Source organism: Myodes glareolus, chromosome 2, assembly GCF_982192425.1.
Source record: "Myodes glareolus chromosome 2, mMyoGla1.1, whole genome shotgun sequence".
NCBI classification, from domain to species: domain Eukaryota; kingdom Metazoa; phylum Chordata; class Mammalia; order Rodentia; family Cricetidae; genus Myodes; species Myodes glareolus.
In genome coordinates this window covers 78,416,578-78,443,712 of record NC_142027.1, presented here as the reverse complement: position 1 = coordinate 78,443,712, position 27,135 = coordinate 78,416,578, and the positions used below count along the sequence as shown (strand labels likewise).

The window sequence follows — 27,135 nt, the reverse complement described above, 5'->3', positions numbered from 1 at the left end:
AGTTCAAGGCAGAAGACTCACAGCCCCTTCTCTCTGCCAAACAGAGAACATAGACAACTCCCAGGCTGCATTACTACTAGATCTGGAGGATTCTGCTGTTGAATGTGGCCCCGTCTATCTGCTTCTTCCCCTGTTGTACAGACCATAGCATTTGGGGGCTCAGAGATTGGGGCTCAGGCCTTGCTCTGTCACCTTCTTATTTGGACAGTTATTCAAGTTCTTTGAATCCTCACTCAACTGCAGAGTAGAAACATCATCCTCTACCCAACAAGGTTGTGAAGCTTCTGTGGCAAGTGTGAAGCACTGGTCAGGGGTTTAATGCATAGTCAGAAAGTGTCCTTTCTTGTTGCCAAGAGACACAGTTGCTGGAAGCCTCATTCCGCTTTGGCTTTAGAGGTAAGGCAGGAGATTTTTTTTTCCCCCAGGTGGCCAATATATTTTGAAGAAGCAAAAACTAACAATGTTTTAATGACTCCTGGAACAGTTTCCTGCATCTCTCTTCCTGAGTTTTCTTTGGCCACCGTTTCTCTTCTTCTCATGATCACCTTGCAGCTGGAGGTGACTAACCCTGAACCCTGCCCTAGGGCTGATCTCCAGGTCCTTGAGGCTCCTGGTTACAGACTCTGATCTCCCCAGGTGGACCCATTCTTGAAGCCTCCGGCCCTCTGTTGGACTCCAGGAGGTTCTTAGCCATGTGACAGACAACAGTCGTTGATACATGGTTGATTTTGGTTCTGGCTATCTCAATTCCCTTCAGTTTATAGGAAAATAACATCAATGACACATGAATTAGTTGAGGCTTTTCATTTGACAGAGGAAGGGGGAAGGAGAGGAGACTAATTAAAAATGCTCTTTTATGTTGTCAGCAATTTAAGGCTGGGATCAGTCATCATCCTGACAGCTACGAATAGGTTGTTTTCAAGAAGGGCCCACAGGTAAAACCCAGCTCGCTGCTCCCCATCTGCACCAGCAGAACAGTGTGTTCGGCTCCCTCAACCAACCTGAGCCTCCTGGTGGCTCTTTTCTGGGAATCAAGGAAGTTTTTAGGGCAACAGGCCTTTGAAGTCATCAAAAGTCAAAACATGAAAACATTTCTCTGGGCTTAGAAGTCTACACAGAGAACGTTACAGTTATTTCTAGCCATAGAAGCCTTGAACTGAAGGCATCCCTTCTTGTGGTTTAGACTTTGATAGCCAGGTTCCCTGAGTAGCTCATGACTGAAATAGATCATTGGGCTTTCTGTGCCAGTCTGTGTTGGGTTGGGAGGCCGGGCAGAACAGATGCTGCCCACAAGAGGGTGTTCTGTATTGGAAAAACTGTACCTAGCCGACGGGTCGTTTCTGTACACTAATGATGCACGATCACAGAGTTTATCTCAGTGAAAGAAGGAATGGTTTTGGATGTGGCGGCTTTGAATGAGAGTGGCCCCCATAGGCTAATATATATTTGAATACTTGGTCCCCAGCTGGTGGAACTCTTTGGGAAGGTTTGGGATGACAGCCTTGCTGGAGCAGGTGTGTCACGGGGAGTGAGATCTGAGGTTTCAAAAGTCCCTGCCATTCCCAGTTAGCTCCCTCTTTGCCTCCCACTTTAAGGTAAGGCTCCAGCATCAAGCCTGCCTCCTGCCTGTTGCCATGCTCCCCGCCATAATGGTCATGGACCCTAACCCTCTGGAATCATGAGCCCAAATGAAACACTCTCCTTTATAAGAGGCCTCGGTCTTGGTATCTTAGCATGGCAATAGAAAGGTCACTAAGACATGGAGTTTCCTGAGCAGTTGTTGGCGTTTTTGCTAAAATAATAAACTAAGATTGGGTCACTAACATAAATAGCAGCCTAGCAAATCAGAAGCATGAAAAAGGCACAGGTAGCCACAGCTTAATTATAGTTGAATGGCGGATGTCGTGGTACTGAGATGTTACCTGAGAATATTCTATGTCATTGAACTCCAAATGCCTTTGGATATGTAGTCATCACGTTAACCAAAGTCTATGTGAAGAGCTATAAAACCAAAACCCAAGAAGAGGAACGGCAGGTGGGTTTATGTCGGGGGCTAGAGTGTCAGTCACCACAAGTCCATGACTGTCACCTCACAGGTGCAGCCGAGGCCATCCGTGTCTCTGGCATCCTCAGTTGCCCTTGACCATCAGAGAGACTGTCACCACATCTAATCCACCCTTCATGCTGTCCCCTTTTCTCGCTGCTCACGGAATGGGGCCCCCAGTGACCCTTGGTCACGGAGCCGTGAAAGGAATAATCCTTTCCGAGGGGCGGCAGTGGCTCTCTTGGTCCAAGGGAAAGTGAACACCCAGCAGTCAGCAAGGGACTTTATAAATAGCTGGGGTATTTCTGTGCCTTGAATGGGACTTTTGTGCCTGCTGGGCCTGCCAGCAGATTTGTGTTGGCTCAGTGTATTTCAGCTTCAAGGAGCAAGGTATTCCCTGGCTTCGTTCCATACTTGGGACAGGATTGCGTTCATGGCCCTCAGGAAGACACAGGGTGATGAATGAGGAGAAGACTTGTGGCCAGGGACCAGGAAGGAGAGGCCAGATGTGAAGGGAGGGCAGAGAGGGGAGTGCTCAAGAACGAGCCCACGGAAAAAGCAATAATGGAGAAACTTGCTTCAGATGCGTGCTATTCCTTAAGTGGGGAATCCGCTTAATGACCTGCAAGATCAAGACCCTTCTTTAAGTCTTACATGTGTGAAACTTTACAGGTAAATATCACAGATGACAGTTTGCATTTAAATGGCCATTGAGATTCAAGTCCTCCCAGCCCAGGAACCACCGGTTCTAAGGACTCTCTGAAGCATAAAGGGATAAATTACTGTCAAAGTTCTTTCTTTTATCTTCCTCCCTCCCTCTCTCCCTTTTTGAAACAGGGTCTTACTATGTAGCCCTGACTTGATTGGAACTCAATATGAAGGCTAGGTTGGTCTCAGGCTCACCGAGATCTACCTGCTTCTCCCTTGTGAGTGCTGGGATTAAAGGTGCTAGCAACCACCCTGCCCACTGTCGGCATTACTTAGTGTAGACGAGTTCTTTGTACATTTTAATCAGGCTAAAGACCACATGAGACAACCAATGGATTAAATCCTTTGAAAATAGGGAATGAAAAGAAGCCATAAATTTGAAATACAGAAAGGAGGGACAATGGGAGGACTTGGAGGGAGGAAAGGGAAGAGGGTGAACTCAAGAAAAGTAAGTTCTTAATAAAAATATGGAATGGGAGTCTATCAGTTATCATGTTACCGATGGGTATCAAGAGATACGGAAAGAAAGGCAAATGAATGTTGAACAGTAAGAATGGGAAAAGGAATGACAACTTAGAAGGGTTTCTCGAAGACAAAGATTTTGCTGAGTATGGCGTCCACGGAGGGTCGTGGAGATGGTTAGAAACTGTACTCGTGAGCCGTTAAAGGCGCCTGCGGAGCCGATACTCCTCGCCGGGTCTGGATGGTGGTTCTGTTCTAGGCATCCTGTTTATGTTTCTAGGAAGCTGAATAAGTCTTTGAGGATACAGCTGGGGGAGTAGAGTTGCGATGTAAATGCACACTCCTTACCACTACACTCTCCCTGGCTTCCACAATCACGCCACAGAGGCACGTTAGAGGAATGGAACACACAGCCAAGCTCATAAGAGTGAATGACTAGTAGTCCCCCGTCATGTTTGTAGTTCATGGGAGTCAATCTCAAGGTAGTCTGGCTGTGTTCGCATGATGTCCTGTGGTACTTGTCAGAGTGGTCTGGGCCTCCTCATTGGTCTTTGCTTTCCAGTTGGCCAAAAGGACTAAAGAGCCAAACCCATATCCTTACACTGGAGACTCTGCTTCTCTTTCAAGGCTAAGCCTGCCCTCCAAAGAATTACAGGTTCCTAATAGTGGCTCTCCTCTTTCGTTGGAGACAGCTTGTTTTTGTGGACTAAGGACACATTCTCCTTTGATAGGCTCTCTTAAATTTTGTCTGGCCTCTGACAACATCTTCTCCAGAGGGCATTCAATCACGACAAAGCCTCCCCGAGTCTGAAATAGTCAATTTCTCCCGTTATCACACAGGGCCACACACAGACACAGCCCTGGAAAAAGCTTATTTAAGGAAAGAATTGTGACCGCTAGTTATAATCGCAGCACTTGGGAGGCGACGGCAGGGGGATTACTGTGTGCCCGAGGACAGCAGGTAATGGTAATTGCCACGCAAGTCTGACAACCAGCATTCAGTCTCTGGAACCCACTTAAAGGTGGAAAGAGCCCACTAGTGGTGGCCCATGCCTTTAATCCCAGCACTCGGGACGCAGGGACAGGTGGATCTCTGAGTTTGAGGCCAGCCTGGTCTACTGAGCAAGTTCCAGGACAGCCAAGGAAGACTACACAAAGAAAACCCTGTCTCAAAAAAACCAAATAAATAAGTAAGTAAATAAATAAAGGAAAGCTTCTTTGAGACTCATAGTTGGTGGTTACCCAACACACTCAGTCTCTGAAGTCCCAGCAAGCTGCTCAGACACTTCCTACGGTGATGGACACACCGCCACTTTCACTTCCTGGGGAACCTCAGACAGACCTCTGGGAGGCAGTCAAGGTGGGTGCCATGATGTCAGGATCTCCCTGTCCTGAGTTGAGAACCTGAGTTCTGAGGTGTCAGTATCTGTGCTGGCCTCTGGAAAACAGCTCCTCCTTCTACCTTCTAAAAACAGCCGTGATAACCAACAAGAATCTTTACGTACAAAATGTGCCTGCTTCTCAACAGTCTCTTTTCCCTGCAGGCCCGCTGGCTAAAGTGTTTATCAGTCAACACCATCAAATACTGGGACAGAAAGGAGCCCGGACTGGGAGGGAAAGAAGTAGGGAAAAGTGACATAGGAGTGTGTCCGCCTAAAGTTCTGCACTTAACTGTGCTCTCCAGCGTTGACCCCCTTCATCAGCCCCCAAAGCCCAAACCTGAAGGTGACTGGGGACATTTAAGGCACGTAGGCGAGCACAGCTTATTAGAACTTAAGCCCTGAAGGCCAGAGAAGGCAGGCGCTTGGCTGACAATGAGCCATTTCCTGACTCCTAACCAGCCAGGGCTATAACCAAGAGCTGAGCCAAGCTGAGCCACGGGTCCACAGTTCACTTTCCATTAGCTTGTTAGAAGGGACCCTCTGGACAGACAGCAGAGCACTTCCGCCCCCACCCCACCCCCCCAAACTCAACCTGGCTCCAGCTATCAGGAACAGTCTTAGTTCCCATTGATCGCATGTGGCCTGCGTGCCCGAATCAACACAGCTGCTTGACTCGCTGAAGGGCCGCTCGCTCGATTCTTAAACACACCTTCCGCGGAGGTGTCTCTGCGGTATTTGGTAAAGGGGTCTGACACTTCCTTGGGAGAAACAGAGCTCAGGAGGTGACATCATGAAGTCAGAATGTGGGCTGGATAATATGTCTGCTTCCCTCCACTCCACCTCCCCCCCCCCCCCCCCCCCCCCCCCCCCCCCCCGCCAAGTCTTTCTGAACATGATTCTGATAGGTCGGGTTACAAAAGTTCCTCGCTTCAGCCGGTTGTTTGTCATTCTGAGTGTATGGCACCCATAGAAACAGGGTTATGTTGAGATTGGGTTCCCATATTAACCCGAAACAGTCAGCTAACCCTCCAGTTCCCCAGAGTGCAGTGTCTGGGTTTGGAGACAGGTTGGCTGAGCTGAAGGAATCTCTCTGTCACCCTTCAGACACTCACCTGTTCTGTGGCCTTGGGCAAGCCATTGACCTTGTCACTGAGTTTCTTCATTTTTGAGCTGGGAATGCATTATGTATCTTATAGGGGTGGCTGGGAAAATTGAGACCGTACATATGGTTACATGCTCCATACACAGAACCCAAGGAAACCCACTGCCACATGCAAACTTCAGGAGTGTTGTGTTACAGCTTGGAATACACGTGGCACATCTCCCCTGATCAATGTGGAGTGGGTATCTCGGCTTTCCTCAACTTTCTGGGAAAGAAATACGAACACTCTGTTAACCTAAAGTCCCTGGTGGTGACCTTGGAGCCTGGGAGAAAGTGAAGACAAGCAGGAGCAGCAAGGGTGAGAGAGGACGTGCTTTGGTGTGCATTGTAATTCTTTCTTTTGCTGACCCAGATCACAGAACAGGCGGGCTGTTCAACCTCCAGCTAAGTTTTCCCGAGCCTTCTGTTCCATCACCGTCAGATGCCTCCTGGTCACATAAGGTCCAAGAAAAGCAGTTTTGTTTCCTCTACCTCTCGAGTTAGGAAACTGTCCTTGAGACAAGTAGAAAATTCACCAAGTGGGCAGATGCCCAGATAAATTCCTCCTCCCTTCCCCCCTTCCATCTCCTTCGTCAGCTTAAAAAACAAAAACCTTACATAGAAAAGCATCAGCCAGCACCTTGAATGCTGGGGAAACCTGTATTAGATCTGCTAGCAGAATCCATCTCGTGCATCCTTTTGAAGTCTCAACCGTATGCTCTCTGCCTTGCTTCTGCTCTGACATTTGGGACTTCTTATGCTTGACTGTGTGTTCCTAACACCCGTTTCGGAGGCTGCGGTTTACACGACCATGCCTTCTCTTGTCGCTCCGCAGCACTGTTCCACGGCAGTGTGCTGATCCTGCAAGGACTCCTCCGGCTTGCCCCTCTCACTGGCAGCTGTAGGTCTCCACGCTCCACCCTGTCATTTCCCCGGGTGAACTGCTTGGCACTGCCTCTGCCATGCTTCTTATTTCTAGCTCACACCTGCTGTCCTGGGTGGGCTATGGTTTTAGAGTTTCATTTACACGCTCTTAGCTTATCCTCTTTAAATCTCATTCTAAAGCTCCTCCTGCTTGGTCTTCAGGTTCCTGGCCATAAACGTTCCTCTTGGATTATGGGATAAACTCCCGATTCTTACCAGGACCTCTCATCCCAGTGTCAGAATCCGTGGTGCAGAGGGACAGTCACCTTCAGTCTGGCTACAGAGGAAGAGGCCACCTCACCTAAAATGCTTTGTTCTGCCTTTGCATATTTTCAGTAGGTTGAAACCACATTAAAGGCTCCCAAAGATTGTACAAAAAAATGTTCCTCTTAGATTTTCCTAAGAATATGCAATCATTGAAAAATATCCCCCCCCCCTGCATCTTCTTGCTAACTCCCTTGTACATCCTGGAGCTTACGTCAGCCAATACCGCTTACTGTGAGAAGGGAGCTGAGGGAGCCCATTGTGCTCCTGAGTTCATGATGCCTTTGTTAGTTGTCCTGCCCTTCGCTTTTGAGGAGGCCCACATCTGTCCTCCTTGTTAGAGTCTCATGCTCTTACTTTTTACCCCAAAACAGAGACTGCACATTTTTCTCCCTTACTTCCCCTTGGTATGCATTTCTGAATCAAACTTTGACTTTAGCTCTGCCCACTATGTGGGTCCTTTTCTTTTGGGATAATGTCTTTTATGGTACCCTGGAACATTTTGTCATTGCAAACATGCTGATTTCTCAAATGTTCATTTTCTGTTGCTACGAGACTCATTTACATCAACAGCATCAATAACTTGTAGATCAAGTCAAGCAAGAAAAATAAACCATTGGTTCCCATCACAGCTTTACATTATAATTCCTGGGTATTGGCATGACGGCTTGGGGGACAGGATCTTACCGGTTTAGGGGTGTACTTGCACAGTGGTTCTCAAAATTAGAAAATTATACATACCTACACACACACACACACACACCCCACATACATATGTACACATACACACACAGTGGATCACACATTTTTTTTTTTTGAGAACTCAGCACTAGGTTTGCTCTTCTGACAACAACTGTCTGAAGCTCCGTACAAGTTTGTACCAGGTGCTTCTGTGTGTCAACTTGACACAAGCTGGAGTCATCAGAGGAAGGAGCCTTAGCTGAGGAAATGCCCCCATGAGATACAGCTGTAAGGCCTTTTCTCATTTGGTGATCAATAGAGGAGGGGCCAACCCATGGTGGGTGGTTCCATCCTTGGGCTGGTGGTCCTGGGTTCTCTACGAAGGTGGTCTGAGCAAGCCATGGGAAGCAAGCCAGTAAGCAGCACCCCTCCATGGCCTCTGCATCAGCTCCTGTCTCCAGGTCCTGCCCTGTTTGAGTTCTATCCTGACTTCCTTCAGTGATGAACGGCAATGCTGAAGTATAAGCCAAATAAACCCTTTCCTCCCCAACTTGCTCTTGGTCATGGTGTTTTCTCGCAGCAGTAGAAACTCTAAGACAAGGTCACTCACTTTATATTGTCTCTTCTGTTCTACTGTGTGCTGGAGTCCCTACCGCTCGTTCCTTGAAGCCTTATACTCACTCGTCCATCTCATTAGTGTTAGCTCCCTGACCTCTGCAGGTATTTGGATGTGTGGCCCTTTCATACAGGCCTTTGCCATTGCCTCCTAGCTCTCTCAGAAGCTGCTTCAAAGTGCCTCCTCCACTCATTCCCTGTCTGATCCTTGCCATCTGAGGGGCCGCCATAATTGGTCATGAGTCCTAATACACGTCATACTTCAGGGCTCACAGGCTGCTGCAGGGTAAAGGCTCAAGCTGATGATACTTGCAGAAATGATATGCACTTAATTACCTTTATAGAACAGGAAAAACAGCCTTTGTTTATATTCATCTTTTCCCTGAGTGTTCCATTTTGACAAATGAAGATTACTCAAGAATTTTAACACCATACCATAGAGTTTTAATGGCAAAGGGGCAAACTGTCTAATTAGGAGACTATCTAGTTCTTCATATCTCTTTTAACCCACTGGCTCAATGTTGACCGTCCCAACCTCTTGCCCACGTGTAGCAGTTAGATTGGGGTGGTGTAGGGTAGAGATCATAATCGTGTGCAAAATCATGACCCAGGCCATCAACTCAGTTTGTTTTGTTTTTCACCCCGACCCTTGTTTATGAGCTTTGGCTGTTTCTCTCCCCAAGTTCAGAGCCAAGGTGATCTGGAAGAGGAAGGCGAGAACATGAGTAGCTGGGACACTGTACTGACAGCTGCAATAAAAGCTTCGCTAAGCTCAACAGTTTGAGATTTTAATTTCGCCACGACCTTCTCACTACCTTATGCCCCGCAGTCACCCAGAGCTGGAGAACGCCAATGAACTCGCAGCACACTGAGTTCAAAGGCAATGTAAGGTACTTGGCTTGATTGGCACTTTAAAATGCTTTTCGAGAAGGTCCACTTTTCAAGATTAAAGGAGTTCTCCATTGAACAGAATAGAAAATGTCTTGTTACTAGAGTGTGCGGAATTTCTCCTTAAGTGTGTGTTCAGTCAACACAAATATCAGTGACTGCAAAAGTCCCCGACAGTTGGAGGCTCTGAAGTGCATTCTTGGGGCTAGGAGAGCCTTTTTTTTTACTAAAGAGCATCAGAAGATCGGGAAATGCTTTCTTTGTAAAAAGTGAAGTGATGGGACCCCTTCTCCCCAAGACCAGAATTTAAACACTCCTCCAGGCTTCAAAGTAGAGATCTAATGACACTCTACAGAGTGCTCATGGAGAGGACCCTTATGCCACACACGAGGCTGAAACCTAACATTTTGTCCAGAGCTGAGGTTATTGTAGACAAGAGCCAGAGCACACGGCATTTGTGGTACAGACCTATTGGCTCTGAAGAATCGACAGACATGCAGTTGCAATGGCATCCTTGCTACTTCCTACAGTAACCAATAGTAATCATTTCAAATGTATTTATCCATCTGGTCTAATTTCTCTATGCACCTTGTGAGATAGTTGAAATTTCTCGTGTTGAATCCAAGAAAATTCAGAGATCCATGTCTCTATGTCAACATCGGGGCCACATGGCCTGGCAGCAGAGTCATAAAGCCGTTTCCTCGAGATTTCTTGATAGACAACTTATTTCACTGATGAGTCAGTGATTCCAATGGAAAGGAAGGAAAGGCCGCTTCCAAAAATTTCTTTTGGTTAAGTAGTAAGAGTGCTAAAATTTTTCTTTAAGAAATGTTTATTTAAATGAGGAATGAAACTAAAATCATTTAACTCCTTCTTAAGAACACTACGCTTTCATTTTGTATTTCAGTTTCCTTTTAAGTGCAATTATGGATTGTTTAAAGAAATAAGTTAGGATAAATACACTAATATAATAAGCTCTAAGTATAAAGATGGACTTGGCTATATGGCAAAAATCATTTGCAACGAATGACAATTCTCCAAAGTTCTAGCTAGTCAAGTACAGCAGATAGATGTCTAATGAATCCCAACATTCTTTTCTTCTCCAGGGCCACACACACACACACACTGTTTAAAAGCCGCCTAAGTTGACTTCCGCAAGTAAAAATCTGAAATTGTGCTTGTGAAGAATAATGCTGTGTGCATCTCATCCCCAAAATGATCTTCTCCTACTTTAGGACTGGAGAGAAAGTCCTGTGTTTGGTTTCCATGTTTCCCCAGCCCTGGTAGCTGCCAACTCCCGCAGATTTAGCAGAGTTGGATGTTCTCATCTCTCTCCCCGCTCCTCTCTCCCTTTGTGTCTGATGTCAGTCTCACATTACTTTGACACTTGAGCCAGGCTCAGGGCTTTTCGGTCACAGTGTTTCTAGGAGCCTTGAATTTTAAAATATATCTTCATTTATTCTTTGAGTTTCATGCATATAGACATATGTTTTGATCATATCTCCTCTAGTCTCCTCCATCTCCTCCCAGATATCCATACCACAGCCCCCTCCAAAGATCACCTCCTCCTTCCCATTTTCTAGAACTCACTGAGTCCGGTTAGTGCCATCTGTATGTGCAGAGCCACAGGAGGTTTGCAAATCTTGTGACTGAGTCCACTTTCCGAGTCCACTTTCTGAGTCCACCATCACTCTCCTTGAAGATAAAGGGCCAGTGCCCTTGCAGGCACCAAGCTCTTGGGAGCTGCCTTGCATGGATTTCCTCCTCCCGTGTAGTCTCTTGCCTTTACTTTTATACCTGTGTTGTTCTCACCCTTGCTCTCTTCCTGGGCTGTTTCCCTCCTCCTACCTCGCCTGATACTGGTTCTCCTTGCTGAAGTCTCATTTCTGACCTTCTTTTTGAAGTCTAGTTTTTGAAGCTAGTTGCTTCTTTCACCTCAATGTTTCTGACCCTTTGTTAAAACAAAGTGCATCATGCTTCTTGTGATTTTCTTTCTTGAGTGTGAGGGTTTTGGAGAAGGCTGGTGCTGTGGTTCACACTGGTATAGTGAAGTCCTAACTCTCCTCGTGGTGAATGAGACCTTATTGAAGCCCCGAGTATCTCCATGATAAATGAGACCTTATTTGGAAACAGGATCTTGGAGACGTGAAGATGAGACTGAGATTAAGGTGGGTCCAATTCAATGACTGGTGACATTAGAAGGGGTGGGATATTTGGACAGAGAGCTAGAGGCACACAGGATGTGTGCCATGTGGTAATCAAGAAAGAAGACTGGAAGGATGCTTCTACATGCCAGGGATTGCCAAGGAGTTCTGGCAACTAGCAGTAGGAGAGAATCAAGGAATGCATATTCTTTAGGGAAAAAAACTAACTTCAGCGATACCTCGATCTCAGATTTCAGAGAATAAATCCTTGGTACTTTAAGCTACCTGCAGGTGGCAATTTTGACAGCAGTCCTAGGACACAAGCTGTAGTTGGTCTGATTGCTCCATGTGCATGCAGACTGAAGGGGTCCAGAAAGAAGATGTAGTGGTGCAGGAGAATTGTCTGTATTCTGTCAATCATGTTTTAAATAAATGCTGATTGGTCAGGATGGAAGTATAGGTGGACCAACCAGACAGGAAGTAGAGGCAGGGCAATGAGAACAGGAGAATTCTGGGAAGCAGGAAGCTCCCTTCACAGTTCTGCCCAGACCACCGAGAAGAAAGATGTAACCTGCCCAGCTGTAAAAAGTACCAAGCCATGTGGCTAGCATAGATAAGAACAATGGATTAATATAAGCTACAAGAGCTGATAAGTAGCCTGGGATAATGGGCTAATCAGTTTTATAACTTATGGAGATCTCTGTGTGATTTTCTTTGGGGCTTGCCAGCTTGTTGGGGTACTGGGCAGGACAGAAACCCCAACAAGCCGGCCCTCACATTACATTGTAGTAGTTCATCCTCCCCACCCTAGAATGATATTCACTATCACAAAGGACTCATGGGAACCTAACACATCTTGGCTGAGTGAGGAACATGCTACCTTTCCAGTCTAAGTTCCAAATAAGGTGAGCCATTCTGAGCTGGAAATAACTACATGAGTGGGTGCAGTGATCAGCTTAGCCCCAAACAGTAAAGTGTAGACATTAAAGAGGGCAGGGAACATGGGAGAGAGGGCATCAGGAGCGTTCTAGATGGATTCTAAGCGAAAATGCAAGTCAAAAATATGGGGGCCAGAACAGGGGCTGGTCAGGGAGGGTGTGCTTGGGACCCGACGGTAGTCCTCTGAAACAGTAGGTCACGGTTAGGGCACATGAGGAGAGGCCATAGTACTGAGGAGAAGAGGACGAGGGCAGGTGTGTCAGGAAGGTAAGAGACATAGAGTGCCGACAAGAAGGCGGCACTGGTGCTTGGGGAGAAAGAATCGTATATACAAAGCAAGAGAACTTAAGGGCCTCTGAAATGGAATGTGGGCTCTGGCAGGAGACTCTCGGTGCCCTGGCACCAGGGTAACAACCACGCATCCAGGAGACAAATGGGCGGCTGTCGGGGGAGCTGAGGGGGAGAGCAGCAGGATGGGTTGAGGAACAACGTAGAGCCACTGGAAGTTAAGCAGGACAAGATGTGGTGAAAGGTCTTGGCCACAACAGCACAGGCAGTTCTGGTGTGTTGGGCAGACACTCCCATCTGGTGTGGCTTGATGGTGCCCTGGACACACCCCTGGACTGAGGGAGTGCACTGAACGCACCCCTGGACTGAGGGGGTGCCCTGAACGTACCCCTGGACTGAGGGGGTGCCCTGAACGCACCCCTGGACTGAGGGGGGTGCCCTGAACGCACCCCTGGACTGAGGGGGGTGCCCTGAACGTACCCCTGGACTGAGGGGGGTGCCCTGAACGTACCCCTGGACTGAGGGGGTGCCCTGAACGTACCCCTGGACTGAGGGGGGTGCCCTGAACGTACCCCTGGACTGAGGGGGGGTGCCCTGAACGTACCCCTGGACTGAGGGGGTGCCCTGAATGCACCCCTGGACTGAGGGGGGTGTCCTGAACGCACCTCTGGCCTGAGGGGGTGCCCTAAACGCACCCCTGGACTGAGGGGGTGCCCTGAATGCACCCCTGGACTGAGGGGGGTGCCCTGAACGCACCTCTGGACTGAGAAGGGAATGATGTGTTTTTCAGCACAGATGAATCAAGAATTGTACTTTTGCCAATGCTTGCAAGAGATTCTGCAACTTTTCGCAGAATCTCATGTCAGGCTTTGGTACGGCTCTAGACCAAAAGTTTTGTCTTCTTACCTCAAATAACAAGGCCTCCTTCTGCTCTTCCCCGTTGTCTCTTGAGCTGAGCTAAGAGGTTCCTGTTGTGAGTCCTTTCCTTGAAGCCCATTCCCAATGCTCCCGTTGGCTCTCTCTAGGGAAATGAGTGTGGTTTGCTTATGGTTTGCACACAGTCCATTAGTTGGCTCTGTGGTTTCTCTGGGCTCTTTTTTGGCTGTTTCTTTTCTTGTCTGGCCACACTATCAAACTGGGCACATGGAGTCATAGAAGAGTGGTCAGATGTATGAGGCTATGAAGTCAGAAAGGCCTAGTTTTAATGCATAACACCCTCACTCTATTCCCTTTGACTAGTAGGTCTTGGTATCCTTCCCCTATTTCCCATGACCAGCAGATCTTGGGCAACCTTCCCCTATTCCCTGTGACTCGTAGATCTTGATAACCTTCCCCTATAATATGGTCACTAGTAAGGTACTACTTCTTCTGACCTTCAGATTTCTCTGTAAAATGAGTTGACATCTGTCTTACACTTGGACGACCATGTCCGTTAAGGCAATGTGTTCCAGCATCTTCCACAGGTGACGGCTACCACTGGGCCCAGCAGAGCACCTTCTGAGCACTTACGCTCATGGTCATTCATGCTCAAACACTTGACCACTATGCAGTTTGGAGAGCCACCCCTTACTGCCCCCCATGAATAAACAGAAACAGGTCCTACTGAGACAGAGCAAAACCACAGAGGGCCCGGAACTGAGAGAATTAAGGCCTTTTCAGCTTCGATTTATCTTCCACAGAAGAAGAGCTGCACAGCATGTGAAAGAATGACTTTAACTGCAATGGGACCTGAATATTTCTAAAGCTTTCATATCGACTCAACAAAACAATTGTGATTTTTTAATTGAAAATATTAATCAAATCCCCATTTTGGATAAACTTACTCTGACCAGCTGCTTTTCATAATTCTCCTTTCACTGCCTATAAATGCTTCTGAGATACTGTTTATTGCTACTGTACTGCTGTAATGATGTTTAAGATCAGTATGTACAGTGTGGTTCAAGCAAATAAAACAGCAGAGGGAAAACGCTGAGAGGAAGTCAATGTTGGGAGCATCGGGTTTCCTGGGATGGGGGGGTGGCATGATTTATTCTCTACAGTGGGCTTGAATGGCTTGTCTAAAGAAAACTATTTAGAAAGTAGTTCATTCAACTTTATAGAGACAGGTACCATGGGACTTCCATGATGTGTCTGTCAAACTAGCCACCGAAATGCACCAGCATGCTGCAAGTGTGTTTGAGCAATGCTTCTTTTCTTTCCCTTTACCTTGTGTTTGCCTCCCAAATGATTTGCACTCATAACCCGACGTACTATATAAAACACTAAAGCGCACGCTGAAAATCGGCTGGCATTTTGTTGAAGACAGTTTTAAGTCGAGATAAAGCACGTGCCAAATGTTTCCAGCCCGATGACTCACCGTATGGCCACCAGCTAGCTAGCCACCCCTCCAGCTTAGAGAATTAGGGTTCTGAGTCAGCTAACATGACCTTCACCTGCTGCAGGGTCTCCCTTGGTGGCGCGAGTCGTTCTAAAAGGAGCCCCTACTGTTGCTGGGCCATGGTGAGCACTCAGCGCATTTCCCTATTGCGCTCCCAGAACACGCCCCTAAGGTCACAGACTTGCAGCGGGAAGAACCACGCGGAAAGTTAGCAGTGCTCTAACCCCAGAACTGTGGCTATGTTAGGGTGCATGGCAAAGAGGAACCAAGACTTCTGACTAGATACAAGTTGCCAGTCTGTTGATCTTGCAAGGGGGAAGACTGGGAGCTTTGAATGGCTCCATTCATCTCAGGGTCCTTGTCTTGGAGAAGAACAAGAAAGGCCACCAGAGGAATGTAGTTAGACAAAGACCCACAGGACCATGGCTGGCTTGAAAGATGGAGGAAGCCTAAGAGCTTCATTTCCTTTACAAATTACCCACAGGAGTAAGAATAAAAATAGAAAACACCACAATCAACTTCATGTGGGCCTTTTCCAGATTCCAAATATTTGAAAACATTATTTTACATATCGGGGGAAAATAAGAGCACACAGTTTGGCCCACTGAGTACCTCTCTCGAGATACGGAATATTGGGGAGGAGGCAAAGCCCAATTAAGGGCACGGGACTCTAACTGCCAGGAACTTGAACTCATGTTTGTGACTGTTAAAGCCAAACATCACGAATGCAGTTTGGGGTACTCATGGGGTTCCTGAAAGAACGACTTGGAATGGTTTCATTTGCAGGTAAGGGAGTTTAATATGTAAGCGGTGTAAATGTTGGGCGTGCCACAAGCAATCACGAGAGGCGGCCCCTGCACTTTCAAACTTGCACGCATGGAACATGCTAGTCTGCACGCATGGAACATGCTAGTCTGCGTAGTGCTCCCACCCACCATCTCGGTGTTCGGCTCAGGTTGGGGAGGAGGGAGAGGGGGAGGAGGGAGTGAGGAGAGCACACATCATCCATGAGAGCAGGCGCACTTCCAGCATTGGACTGCCTGGGCCACCTGCCTCTCCACCAGCTGTGTTCTCTGTGGCCTTGGCTGGGGCTGGGGAGCACTGCGCATCCCAGGAGCACCTGGCATCTGTCCTGCACCTTCCCCTCACTCTCTCCCACCACCCTGTCAGCTGGGAGTCTTGACTCCCTCACCATCTTAACCCAGCCTTCAGCTTTTCGCCTTAGAACCTCTGCTACTCAGACCCCAAACTCCACTCCATGGTGGCAGTGGAGAGAATTTCCTCCACGGGTGGCCACGGGAGAACTCAATCCTGCTCTGGCCAACCCTGCTTAATTAATACTGTCTTCTCAGTGGTCAGATTTGATACAACTTTCCGTATTCCCCAACTTCTCAGTTTCAGGATACTGTCTATATAACAAAGATGGCACAAAAAGCGCATCGAATATACGTTCATTGTCAGCACATACATAAATTGCCAGGTGATTTATGACAATGCTTAGCCCGCATGCTTGTCGATCAGTCATAGTCAACAGCAGATATTGTTGAACTCGAACTATGTACCACAGATGTACTTCAGCACTGCTTCTAGCAACCTTGCAAGACTTTCAAGGGAGGAAGCAAAGGATTAAAGAGATTAACTTACTTGCCCAAGGTCACACAGCCAATACGCATCAGAGCCAAATTTTGATGCCAGCTTGGGTTAAGCCCTGTTGCCTCTTTCTATAAATATCTACTAGGCACTTAGTTCTTTGCAATGTATGTTCTAACCTTTGAAAGACTCCAACTACATGAAGGTTTCTGGGGAACCCCTCATCAGCATCTTGGTCCTGGCTCCAGGGAAGCTGACCCTTCAGAGCCTGCTAACTGCTCGAAGGCTTTGAAGAAAGGTGATCGGGTACTGGCCGTGCTGGCGTGAGCCCTTTGAAGGGCCTGACAGGAAATAACTCGCGGCTTCAGTCTCAGTTGCTGAGGGACACGCTCAAGTGGAAGACACTCAACAGGTTTATGTGACACATTCCTCCAGCACTCTGCATTCCCAAGCAATAAAATACTCCCCAGTGAGACTCTTTTGGGATGTTCACTGATGGTGGTGTCGGGTGGCTTTATGAATTAGATTTCAGATACACAAAACTTCACAGACACAGTCTGGAAACTTTGTGAGGACTGTGGTTGGCACCCAGAAGACCTAGGCAGGGCCCTTTTCTCCTCTGTGAACACTGACCATGACCCCTCTAAAAACTTGAGACTCTGTCTCCTCCAGAGTTCAAACCTTCTTTGCTCACCTCTTTTGCAAGTTGTCTACTCCGTGATCTGGACAAACGCGCCTGTTAATGAATTCACCTCTTGCCATGGTCACCTCATAGGTATGATATCTGTGCGATCATTCCAGGCCCAGCACGTAGGAGGGCTTTTGACTTAGTTTACTGCTTACTTACAAACTTCTTAAGAGTTTTTCAACAAGGGACTGTGTTTTAATGTGCCCAGGGTCATACAGATCCCATAGCTGGTCTTGCTCCTTGTTGTGGACGGTGGAATAAGAAGAAGATTCAGGTTATACGAGATAAAAGGGGTGATACTTCCTTCCTAAGTCAACAAAATTTTTTTCCCCATAAAGACAATTCACAAAGGTGGGAAAGTACACAATGTCACCATCGTCCTTAGCCTTGGTTTCTTTGTCTGTAAAATGGGAGCGAGAGTGCTCCTCATGCTATATGTCATAATGAACGCTGAGTGGGATCATGCTTAACACATCTAGGCGAAGGCCTTGGGAGCACTGGAACACTCAGCTATATGAATGAGCCCTAGGAGAGACAGGGGCTTGCACTCTGGAGTTTAGAGGTAGTTTAGAAATCAAATCAAGCTCACCGATTAAAAGATAGTCTACTGCTTTCTTCCAGGTTGCTTCCTTGTCCCACATAGCCACAATTCAAGAACGCCAACACTTGCGTTGTAAGGTCTTCTTGAGAGTTAAATAGTTTAATTATTATAAAATGTCTAGTTAACTGCTTGGCATCTAATAGGAGCTCAAAGTGAATCGCAATTCTTAGTTTGGTTATCTTAGTTTTGGGTTCCACACTCAAAACACAGCTTGCTTATGACTGGGCTTTGAAGAGTGACGTTAAACTGTTCTAATAAGCTGACTGCTGCCTATATTTCCAATGGCTGAACACTGCCTGTATTTCCAATGGCTTACTAAATGTAAATTTTTTTGTATAAAAATAATTTTGTAAAAGAATTTGAGGATTATTTCCCCCTTTATTTTTGCTAGACTATGAATTTCTTTCCTTTTATTTTACAGAACCCTGGCTCTTCTGGAACTCATATACCAGGCTGGCTTCAAACTCACAGAGACCTGCCTGCCTTTGCCTCTCCAGTGTGGGATTAAGGCGTGCACCACCATCCCTGGCTAGAGTCTGTATCTCTTAAAGGCAGCTGCCATGTCTCCCTTACACCTGAATGATTTCGAACAGATTAGAATTTCAGTTGAGTTAAAACTCTGCATCCTTTATACTGACAGAGACGATAATTTTCATAACATTGCCAAATCAGGAACAAACAGTTACCATATCAATAACTAGGTGGTAGAAGGGGCCTAACTTAGCTGAGGTACCACTACATACCACCACCTTCTTGGGGCTGGCTTTTCTCCCATTAACAAAGTTATGGAGAGAACACTTGACTTCTTAAAACTACTTCTTCCCCTGGCAACAGCTAGTATAGAGAGATCACTGGGGGAAGAATTAAGAAACCCCAACAATTGAGTCATAATTTGATGCCTCTTAGGATTCACAGGCCTTGGAATGCCACCCAGACACACACAGACACACACAGACACACACACACACACACAGACACACACAGACACACACACACACACACACACAGACACACACACACACCACACAGTATTTTTGGTACAACTTCATGTTCTCAGAACTGCTGAGGCCTTTGGAGCCCTGGGTTGAAAATTAACTAGAACAGCCCCCAAGCAGACCAGCAATGTGAAAGTTCAGGTTTCCTGGGTAAGTCCAGCCCTGACTAGCCCGCTCATGTTGAAAACAAAACAAAACAAACAGACCAATTACAACTCCCTATATTTAGCCTCAAGGTTATTCCAGAGGGGCCAGACTTAGGCATTAATGCTAAAGGCTTACAGCCAAGCAGCAACCACTCTCTGAAGAACCCAAGTTCAGCCCAGTAAAACGAAGCTTTGTTTGATAATATCGTTTACATTTGCAAATCCTGGGTATCAGGCTTTTTTTTTTTTCTATCCCTTGTGGCCCTTCCTAAGTTTAGCTGCTGGTGTAATGGGAGTAACCATGGCAACAACCACCTGCCTATTTAAAACCATCTCCAAAGCTAAATAAGGAAGCCTAGAGAAAATGGCTGCTTGCCTGCCTCTGGGTGGACAAATTGAATACTCCTGGGTATTTTGAATACAGGCAAGCAAGCAAGAAGGAAGCAGCATGGACCCAAAGTTCTCCAGAGGAAATGGCTGGCGACTTTGTCAAACAGGGGCTCCCTCTGAACAACTTTATTCCTCAAGCAAGCATGCAGACTTAAATTCAAATCCATATGCCTGTCATCTCTACCAGGTAAAACATGAGACTTGAGCCCCACCAAATCTAGGAGTTGTCCTGTAAATGGGATTTGGGAAGGAAGAAGGGAGAAAATTCTATAGGTCATGATGAGTTCCTCCATACTTGACACTTGGGTGCACGTTATGATCCTCCCACCCCCTGATTGAGCTTTCTAATTGGACTTTAATAATGTGGTTTTTGGACACTCTATTCAGCTCCATGTTGCTTGGTCTCAGTTTTTGGAATAAGGATAAACTTTGTCTTCTGCTTCTTTATTCTCTAACAGGGACAGACACCTTCCTTTCCATGACCGAGGTGACGCCACAGCGGCATGGAGGGCTGCTTCTTCCCCAGCACCTGTGCTCTCAGTCTCAATCTTCCCTCCCGTCTCCTTCCGCCTCTGGGGATTGCCCTTCTCTTTTTACCAAATTGTAAAAACCATTCTGGATTTCTTTAACCTGGGCGGGGCATCTTTGTCCCTGGGAAACCCTCCATGCTGTGCTCTCTGCTCTTGCCTTTGGTTCTCTTAGGCCACCTCTGCTCACAGCACTCCGCGCACACAGGTATGCATGCTTGCTTTCCGGCCTGTTTCCAGCAGGGGGCAGTGAGCGATGGGCCGTCTGTCCCAGACCCCTATATACATGGTGTGTGGTCAGCAGTATATCTTCAAAGGATGTTGCTGAGTGAGTGAGTCAGTGAAGAATGGATTAGTGAACGAGCAGACTCCATGGCTTTCACAGGCGTACAGTATTTTCCAGACACATACATAGAGTACTTGTATGTGTGTAAGGAAGACCTTGAAAGTCTGAAGGACGGGTAGGAGTGATTTTCAAAAAGCTGTCTCGAGCTGCCATTCTGCTGGGATGAGCATCTGCCTTTCTGGGAGAGGAGAGGGGATGGGTTTGATTCCTTTTGGAGAGGAAGAACAAGATGAGGATGAGAGCGATACGATTTGTGTGGGAAAGAGGCGGTCTCCCGCCAAGAGGTCCAAATCAGAGTCCCCTTCTGAAGGGGCACAACTCCACACAGCCCACGTGGGTTATCAAGAGGGGTCATCCATTCACTTATGACTGCCACGCCTACACGGAAAGACTGTCAGGCACCAAGAAGACTACTCTTGGCCATGGTTGGGTCCTGAAATGAATCAGTAACCATGACAACGTGCCAGCCCGGGTCCTCAGACACAGAGGGGAATGTGGACACACAACATCTTAGAACGTCAAGGAAGAAATGAGCTGAGACAGAAGTTTTGTCCTGTGTGAACAGATCCCCGAGTTGGGACATAATGAAAGAGCCCCCAAAGTAGTTATCCTCAAAAAGGCCACCCATCATCTCCATCCTGCCCGACCCAGGAGTGGAGCTCGGAACCTCCGAAAAAGACATAAAGTGATAAGAGAAGCTTAAAAACAGGCATGTAAACTGACCTAGTGTGAAGAATCTGGACTCTCGGGAATTCGCAGTCTCACTGAGGGAGAGAAAGGCTCCCTCAGGCACCTACACCAGCCCCTTACACATGAGCCTACTCCACAGGCAGGTGCAGAGCGCCATCTCAACCTGGGCCAGGTCTTGTCAGTTTCAGCCACAACATCAATGACCACAAGCTTTGTGCATAACAGAACTTGGGTTTTGCGCCTGGCATCTTTTCTTCTCAACAGATTTGTATTTGGCTTAAAAAAATATCTTAAAGTTTGCCCACTTTTTCAGTGTAAATAGGACTCTTAAATGTACATAGTTTAATAAAATACGTATAGCAGTTTAAGAATAGTGATTGTGTCCTTGAACAGGGGTGACGAAGGCTGAGGGAAGGGGTGGCATTGCCAGTTTGTGACTGGGGCTGGGAGCACGTGTCTGTACTGAGCTGTGGACATCGGCTCTAAGAGAGACAGAATGCAACCTTAAAGAAGTTCTGCTGCTGTCTGGTTCCCAGGTTGACATTACTTCACTGTGTCCGGACTCTCCCTGGGGAAGCTCCCAGGCTGTGGATGTCCTCAAGTAACACTCTAACTTCTGCTTTGAGTAGAATTTTGTGGACTAAATACATGACCGTCCCTTTACGTTCAAAGATCAAGTCCAAATTATTACCCCACTGTTCCCCATCTGCCTGAGGCTAGGTGTGGAATCCAATTATGATCCTGAAATAGTATAACGGAGGGCCGAGTTGGATGGGCTTTGCCAGGAAGAGAGAGAGAGATGAGAAGTGGTCAACTCTGCGCTGATTTCATGCCAGTCACATCTCGGTTCTGATAAATTCCTTTCGCTTTGCCAGACGGGTTTGGGTTCGCTTACAGCTGATCTGGTTTTCCCTTTTCTTTCATGTTTGAACCCAATCTCCAGGCATGCCAGCGCCCATGCGAGGCCACCGGGTGCCCTTCGGGGTTACTGCCATCTCAGGGGCCTCGTTGCTGCCCTCTGCTGTCCGGGAGGGAGGCTGGCACCTCGCCGGATCTGAGACCCCAGCAGAACCCTTTTCTCCCCAAGCCCCGGTTGCTGCGGGAAGCTGGGCTTTTGGGGAAAACCTCTGAGCCCCTGGTGGGGTTCCAGGTGGCCAAGGGCATGCTCCTTGCCACCCATGCCGTCCCCAGACGCCTCCCCCTGCTCAGTTCCTACGGGAGGGAACCGGCAGTCAGGCCGCGGCAGGTTTCTGACATTTTTTTCTTCTTAGAAATGGAAACCCTCCTTCCGGCAACGTGGCAGCAAAGCTAAGTCCCCGGGCGACCCAGGCCAAGGACATTTCCGTGGTAGCAGGTGGGAGGCCGCGCTGGCTGGCAGTGCTGGGCGGGCGGGGTGCCACTGCAGCAGCTAGCAAGCTCGCTTACCTGCTGTTGAATTTTTCAGGGTGTTTCTCTCTCATCATGTGGAATCTATGGGCAATGGAAGCATCCTGGAAACAAAACAAAAGAAGGCAGAAGCCTGGTTAATGGTTGTGGCCATGAGGTATGATGGGAAGGGACACATATGCGCTCCTGGAATGCCCAAATTCTGGAAACTTCCAGGTCACAACTGCTCAGCGCCACGTTCAAGGGTAAGCTAGTGCCACCGCTCAGGTCTTTCAGAGCCTAGCTTAGTTGCCTCAGGGCCCTGCCAATTATCTCTGGATCTCAGGTCCTGCAAGCAGCCACAGTTCAGCCTGAGACCCTAGCTCTTTGGAGACAGAGGCAAGAGCAGACTCTAGAGTGAAGGGAAAGCCACTCCCCTGCTAGGACAGTGAGGGGCTCTGCTCAGGGGAAGCCAGAAGCCCGTGGAACAAAATAGGGAATATTTTGGCTCATGAGAAGTTAACAAAAATAGTACATTTCTCATGTTCCATTCAACCAGCTTCCAGCAATGATAACATCTTACATAACATAGCACCTGTCAAAATCTCAAGCTGATGTTGCTGAAGGCCATTATGTATTAACCCTTTGGTGTCTATGTCTCAAGTTTAGCTGGTAATAGAAGTGTATTATATTAAGCTTCTAGCTTCTCCTTGTTAGTCATTCTATCCACAGGACTGGTTCCGAAGCCATAGATTCCATCCCTTCCTTACCCTTTCCTGTCTGCCCCCTCCCTTTGGCTGCAGACCTGGCCTCTTGTACCTCAGAACTCACCATGAGGCTCCCATGACACCATGACACCACATTTCTGGGTGTCTCATCTTCAGTTTAGAACCCCTTAGCCCCGAGGTTCTGCTCCCATCACAGCCGTCCTGTTAGTGCTTATGCTTGTGACTGGGGTTTAGATGCTGGGGGCTCCATGACCTATAGTCCAGAACAGGGTCCAAAGCTGAACTCAGTTCTTCAAACCTAGCCTTCCGCACTTCTTACAAGCCCATTTCCAGCAGAAGCGTGTGATCTATCCTCTCATCACCCAGTCCCCACCTCGCACTGTGGGGCAGATACTGAATACTGGAAATAGATTGACTGGGTTGGAGAGAGTACAGTCCAGCAACAGTGAGCTGATTTTGATTTGCTTAGCGGCAACAGCGAAACACAGAAATCTCTGGGCATGGCGGTACACCCCTGTAGCCGGAGCCTGTGGGAGACCAAGGCGGGAAGATCAAGGCTAGCCTGGACTACAAGGTTGGGACTGTATCTCAATAAACCAAAGCAACCCACCAAACATCCAACCAACCAAAACCCAATAAGTAGCCAAAAATACATCTACTAGACTACGTGTCTGGAAGAGCCTTCAAATTCCACGGAGCAGACTTATAGCTGCTAATATTTATTCATTCTCTCTCTCTCTTCCCTCCCTTCCTCCTTTCCCCTCTCTCGCTTCTCCCCCTCTCTCCTTTCCTTCATTCATTTTTCGTTCCTTCCTTCCTCATCACCACCACCCCCTTTTTCGTTCCGAGACAGGCTCTTAACATGTGATTCTGGTTGGCCTGGAACTCACTAGGTAGACCCTGTTGAGCTCAAACTCAGAGAGATCCTCCTGCCTCTGTCTCCCTCGCACTGGGGTTAAAGGTGTGCGCCACCATGCTGGGAAGATCCTGTTTCCTGATAAAAGTACGACAGAGCAGTTTCCAGCGCTGCCGTTACCTTGTCTTTAGCATTAGGAGAGGCAAGTGTGGTCTCACTGAAGAAGCTTTTGGGGGTCATGCTATGCGTGCTGAGTTATCACTAGGGGCAAGAGTGACCTCATACAGCAGCCACTGTGTGAAATCTGGGGGCACAGGTCTAGAACATGGGCTTACTTTGTAAACATTTCTTGGGAGTTTAATGGCTAATTTTTGCTACTGACTTATTCTTGTAGTTTTCAGACTCATCAAGAGCTGAAGGTCTGGGTCACCTTGGGGACACACGGTGGGAGGTGTCAAACTCAGGGAGGCCCTTTTCCACCAGGACCCACACAGCCTACTCAATCTCTCTGGACAGCAGGTCTTCCTAGCTCAGATCATGGCCACTTCCCTGTTCGTCTTTAAGCGGGCTTCTGTGGACACTCCTGATAAGATGCATGTGACATTTGCCAAATGATTCCCTAGAATTCCAGAAAGCATTCTGTGTTCCTTTGAAGGACTGATTTTTCACCGGTCAGAAACAAAACAACTGCCAGGTGGTGGTAGCGCATCCTAACATTTGGGAGGCAGAGACAGGCAGATATCTGTGAGTTTGAGGCCAGCCTGGTCTACAGAGCGAGTTCCAAGGACAGGCTCCAAAGCTACACAGTAAAACCCTGTCTCAAAAAACAAAACAAAACAAAATCAAATAAACAAAGAAGAAACAAAACAATCCCCCAAACAAAAACAGACAAAGGAACAACAACAAAACCCAAAGCAAACATCCATATATTGTGTGGCATGATTTGCACACCACTGCCATTACTCCTGGCACAGCTGGAACTGGCTCCTGGTTTTCATTCCTGGGATATCTGCAGATACTCTTCTCTCTGTTCTTATCACTGTAACATGTCTTTCTCTGTCCACCCAATCCCAAATAATGACATGGAAACTTCTTATTAATTATGAAAGCTCAGTCTATAGCTTAGGTTTGTTCCTAACTAGCTCTTATAACTTAAATTAACCCATTTTTATTAATCTACATCTAACTATGTAGATTACCTTTTACCGTTCTTTCATTCTGTATGTCTGACTCCCTCTTGTGTCTTGTTGGCATCTCCTCTGCACCTCTATTATCTCTTCCCACTTCCTTGCTCTGCCTGGAAGTCCCGCCTACACCTCCTGCCTAGCTATTGGCTCTTTAGCTCTTTCTGAAACCAATCACTGCAGTATACAAATATCCCACAGCATATTGCCCTTGGTTTTTTCCATTTCTAAATTTTGAGTGGCTTCTTATTCCAAAGGCCAGCATTTACAATATCGTTAGCTCATCCTGAGACTCCTATTATGACAGTGAAATCTCTTGACAAATATACAAAACAGCAAGGGAGAGCTAAGCTGTCTCCCGAAAGACAGTGCAAAGACTCCAGGGGAAGGGTGGCATAGAGAGAATCGAGACTGGCATTTACTCTGTTGAGAGGACTCCATGCTGAGCACTGACCGTAGCATGTGGCATATTTATATTATGGGTTCAGAGACATTCTTGATGACAATTATAGCAAAATCACACTTCCATTCTAGAGAGAGTGATGGGAGTTGCAGGCCAGTGGAAGCCATGGTATTTCTGACAGTCGCCAGTCAGCGCGTGTTCCGTGTGGCGTGGGTGGAAGAGGAGATGAAGTATGGACAAGGGCTGTTCCTTCTGCAGCCAAAACCTCAAACATATGGTTGGATGAAGGATTTTGGCTCTCTCTCAAACATAAATTGCTATCATTTGGACTCTGAGACATTGGAATGTCTAAGCCAGGTGCTGTTCAATAGAAATATAACATGCTTGTAACTTAAAAATTTCTAGAAGCCACACAAAAAGTAAAAAGGAACAGATGAAATTAGTTTATGAATGTTTTAATTAATCCAATATACTCTAAATTCTATCATTTCTATATATAATAAGTAATTATTGACATATTTAATTTTTTTCTTTATATCTCAATTCTGAAATATGATGTGTTTTTTAAACATTTACACACACCTTAAATTACGCATTTCAGGCACATGTGGCTTGTGCTTGCCATCCTGGACAGTGCAGGGCTAAGTCACACTGGCAACTTCTGGAGACAGAGACGGGAAAGAGACCACAGTGCGGATTACTTGAAGTTTGGATTGTTTTTTAAAATTTATGGCAGATTAGTGAGTGGAAAAGATGTGGCCGGCTTATCCAAGTCATTTCTCAGTGAGTCCCACAAGTGACAGATTAGAACTCAGTGCTGACAGAATCCAAGTTTGCAGGCATCTGTCTTGTTGACACCCTCCCTAGTGGGTAGGAGGCTTGCCACTGTGGAACACGAGGCAGGTAAACACTAATAGCAACCTATAAGGTAGAAAATGGTGTATGGGCTGGTGGCTCTCTGGCATCCAAAATAGATTTCACGGAGTCAAGGGATTAGCTGCTCACCACTCTGGTAAGGCTCACTGAAAGCAGAGCCCGGGAGGAGTTCCGAGTTACACAAGATCCAGGAATTATTTCGTAGTCCCTAATTTCCTGTCACTGATACCTGGCCATCCTGACCTTTCAGCTAATCCAAAAATAGAGAGCCGGGAGGAAGATGCCGGAGAATCCAGAGGAAGTGATGTCCTAGATGACAGTGTTTAAGACCTCTTCCCTGGGGATGTCCGCAGCTAGAAGGATGATAAAACCAAGTAGCAAAATCTTCATTGATTTGGGCTCGTGTGTGGCTATATGGTAGCTCTGAGTCACAGTGACTCCCGGGGCAGGCCAGGAGACTCTGTCTTACTCAACCCTCCCCTCTATCTAGTAAAGGAGTTCTGTTTGCACCGGGGGCACTGCGTGGTGCCACAACCATCGTCTTTATAGTTGCAAGGCAGCAGCCATTTGTTCGGTGGGCATCACAAGTCCTTCCGAGAGGCACAGACATTGCAGGCATCTCTTTGCCAGGGGAGTTGGACTCTGTTTAAGCATCCTAAGGAGGTAGAACCTGCTTGGTTTACATACCCACTTCTCTCACAAAGTTTGGGAAGTCAAATAGGAAGCAAGACCTTCTGCAAATGTCAGCCCCAGACTCAGCCAGGGTTGCACACTGGGTACTTATTTTCTCAGGATTTTCACCTTCCAGCTTTTAAAGAGCGAGAACACATGCCCTGCAAATATTCTCTCAAGAGAAAAGCTCAGGGCACACCAATGAGATAAAAAGTCCCATC

General features: G+C 47.1%; 1 protein-coding gene and 1 long non-coding RNA gene across 7 annotated transcripts in view; one reads left to right on the top strand and one right to left on the bottom strand.

Annotated features, from left to right (window-relative positions):
- Positions 1-27,135, bottom strand: part of Dgkg (diacylglycerol kinase gamma) — a 199,304-nt gene that overhangs the window by 58,752 nt on the left and 113,417 nt on the right. For all 6 annotated transcript variants that reach the window (XM_087902007.1, XM_087902013.1, XM_087902010.1 and 3 more), the window contains one exon: positions 22,256-22,320. In XM_087902007.1, coding sequence (XP_087758133.1) covers positions 22,256-22,320 — 65 coding nt within the window. The remainder of the gene's footprint in view (positions 1-22,255; positions 22,321-27,135) is intronic.
- On the top strand, positions 19,018-21,201 carry LOC146895591 (uncharacterized). Its single transcript, XR_015000532.2, has 2 exons — positions 19,018-19,454; positions 19,726-21,201. It is a non-coding gene; the product is annotated as an uncharacterized LOC146895591 (long non-coding RNA).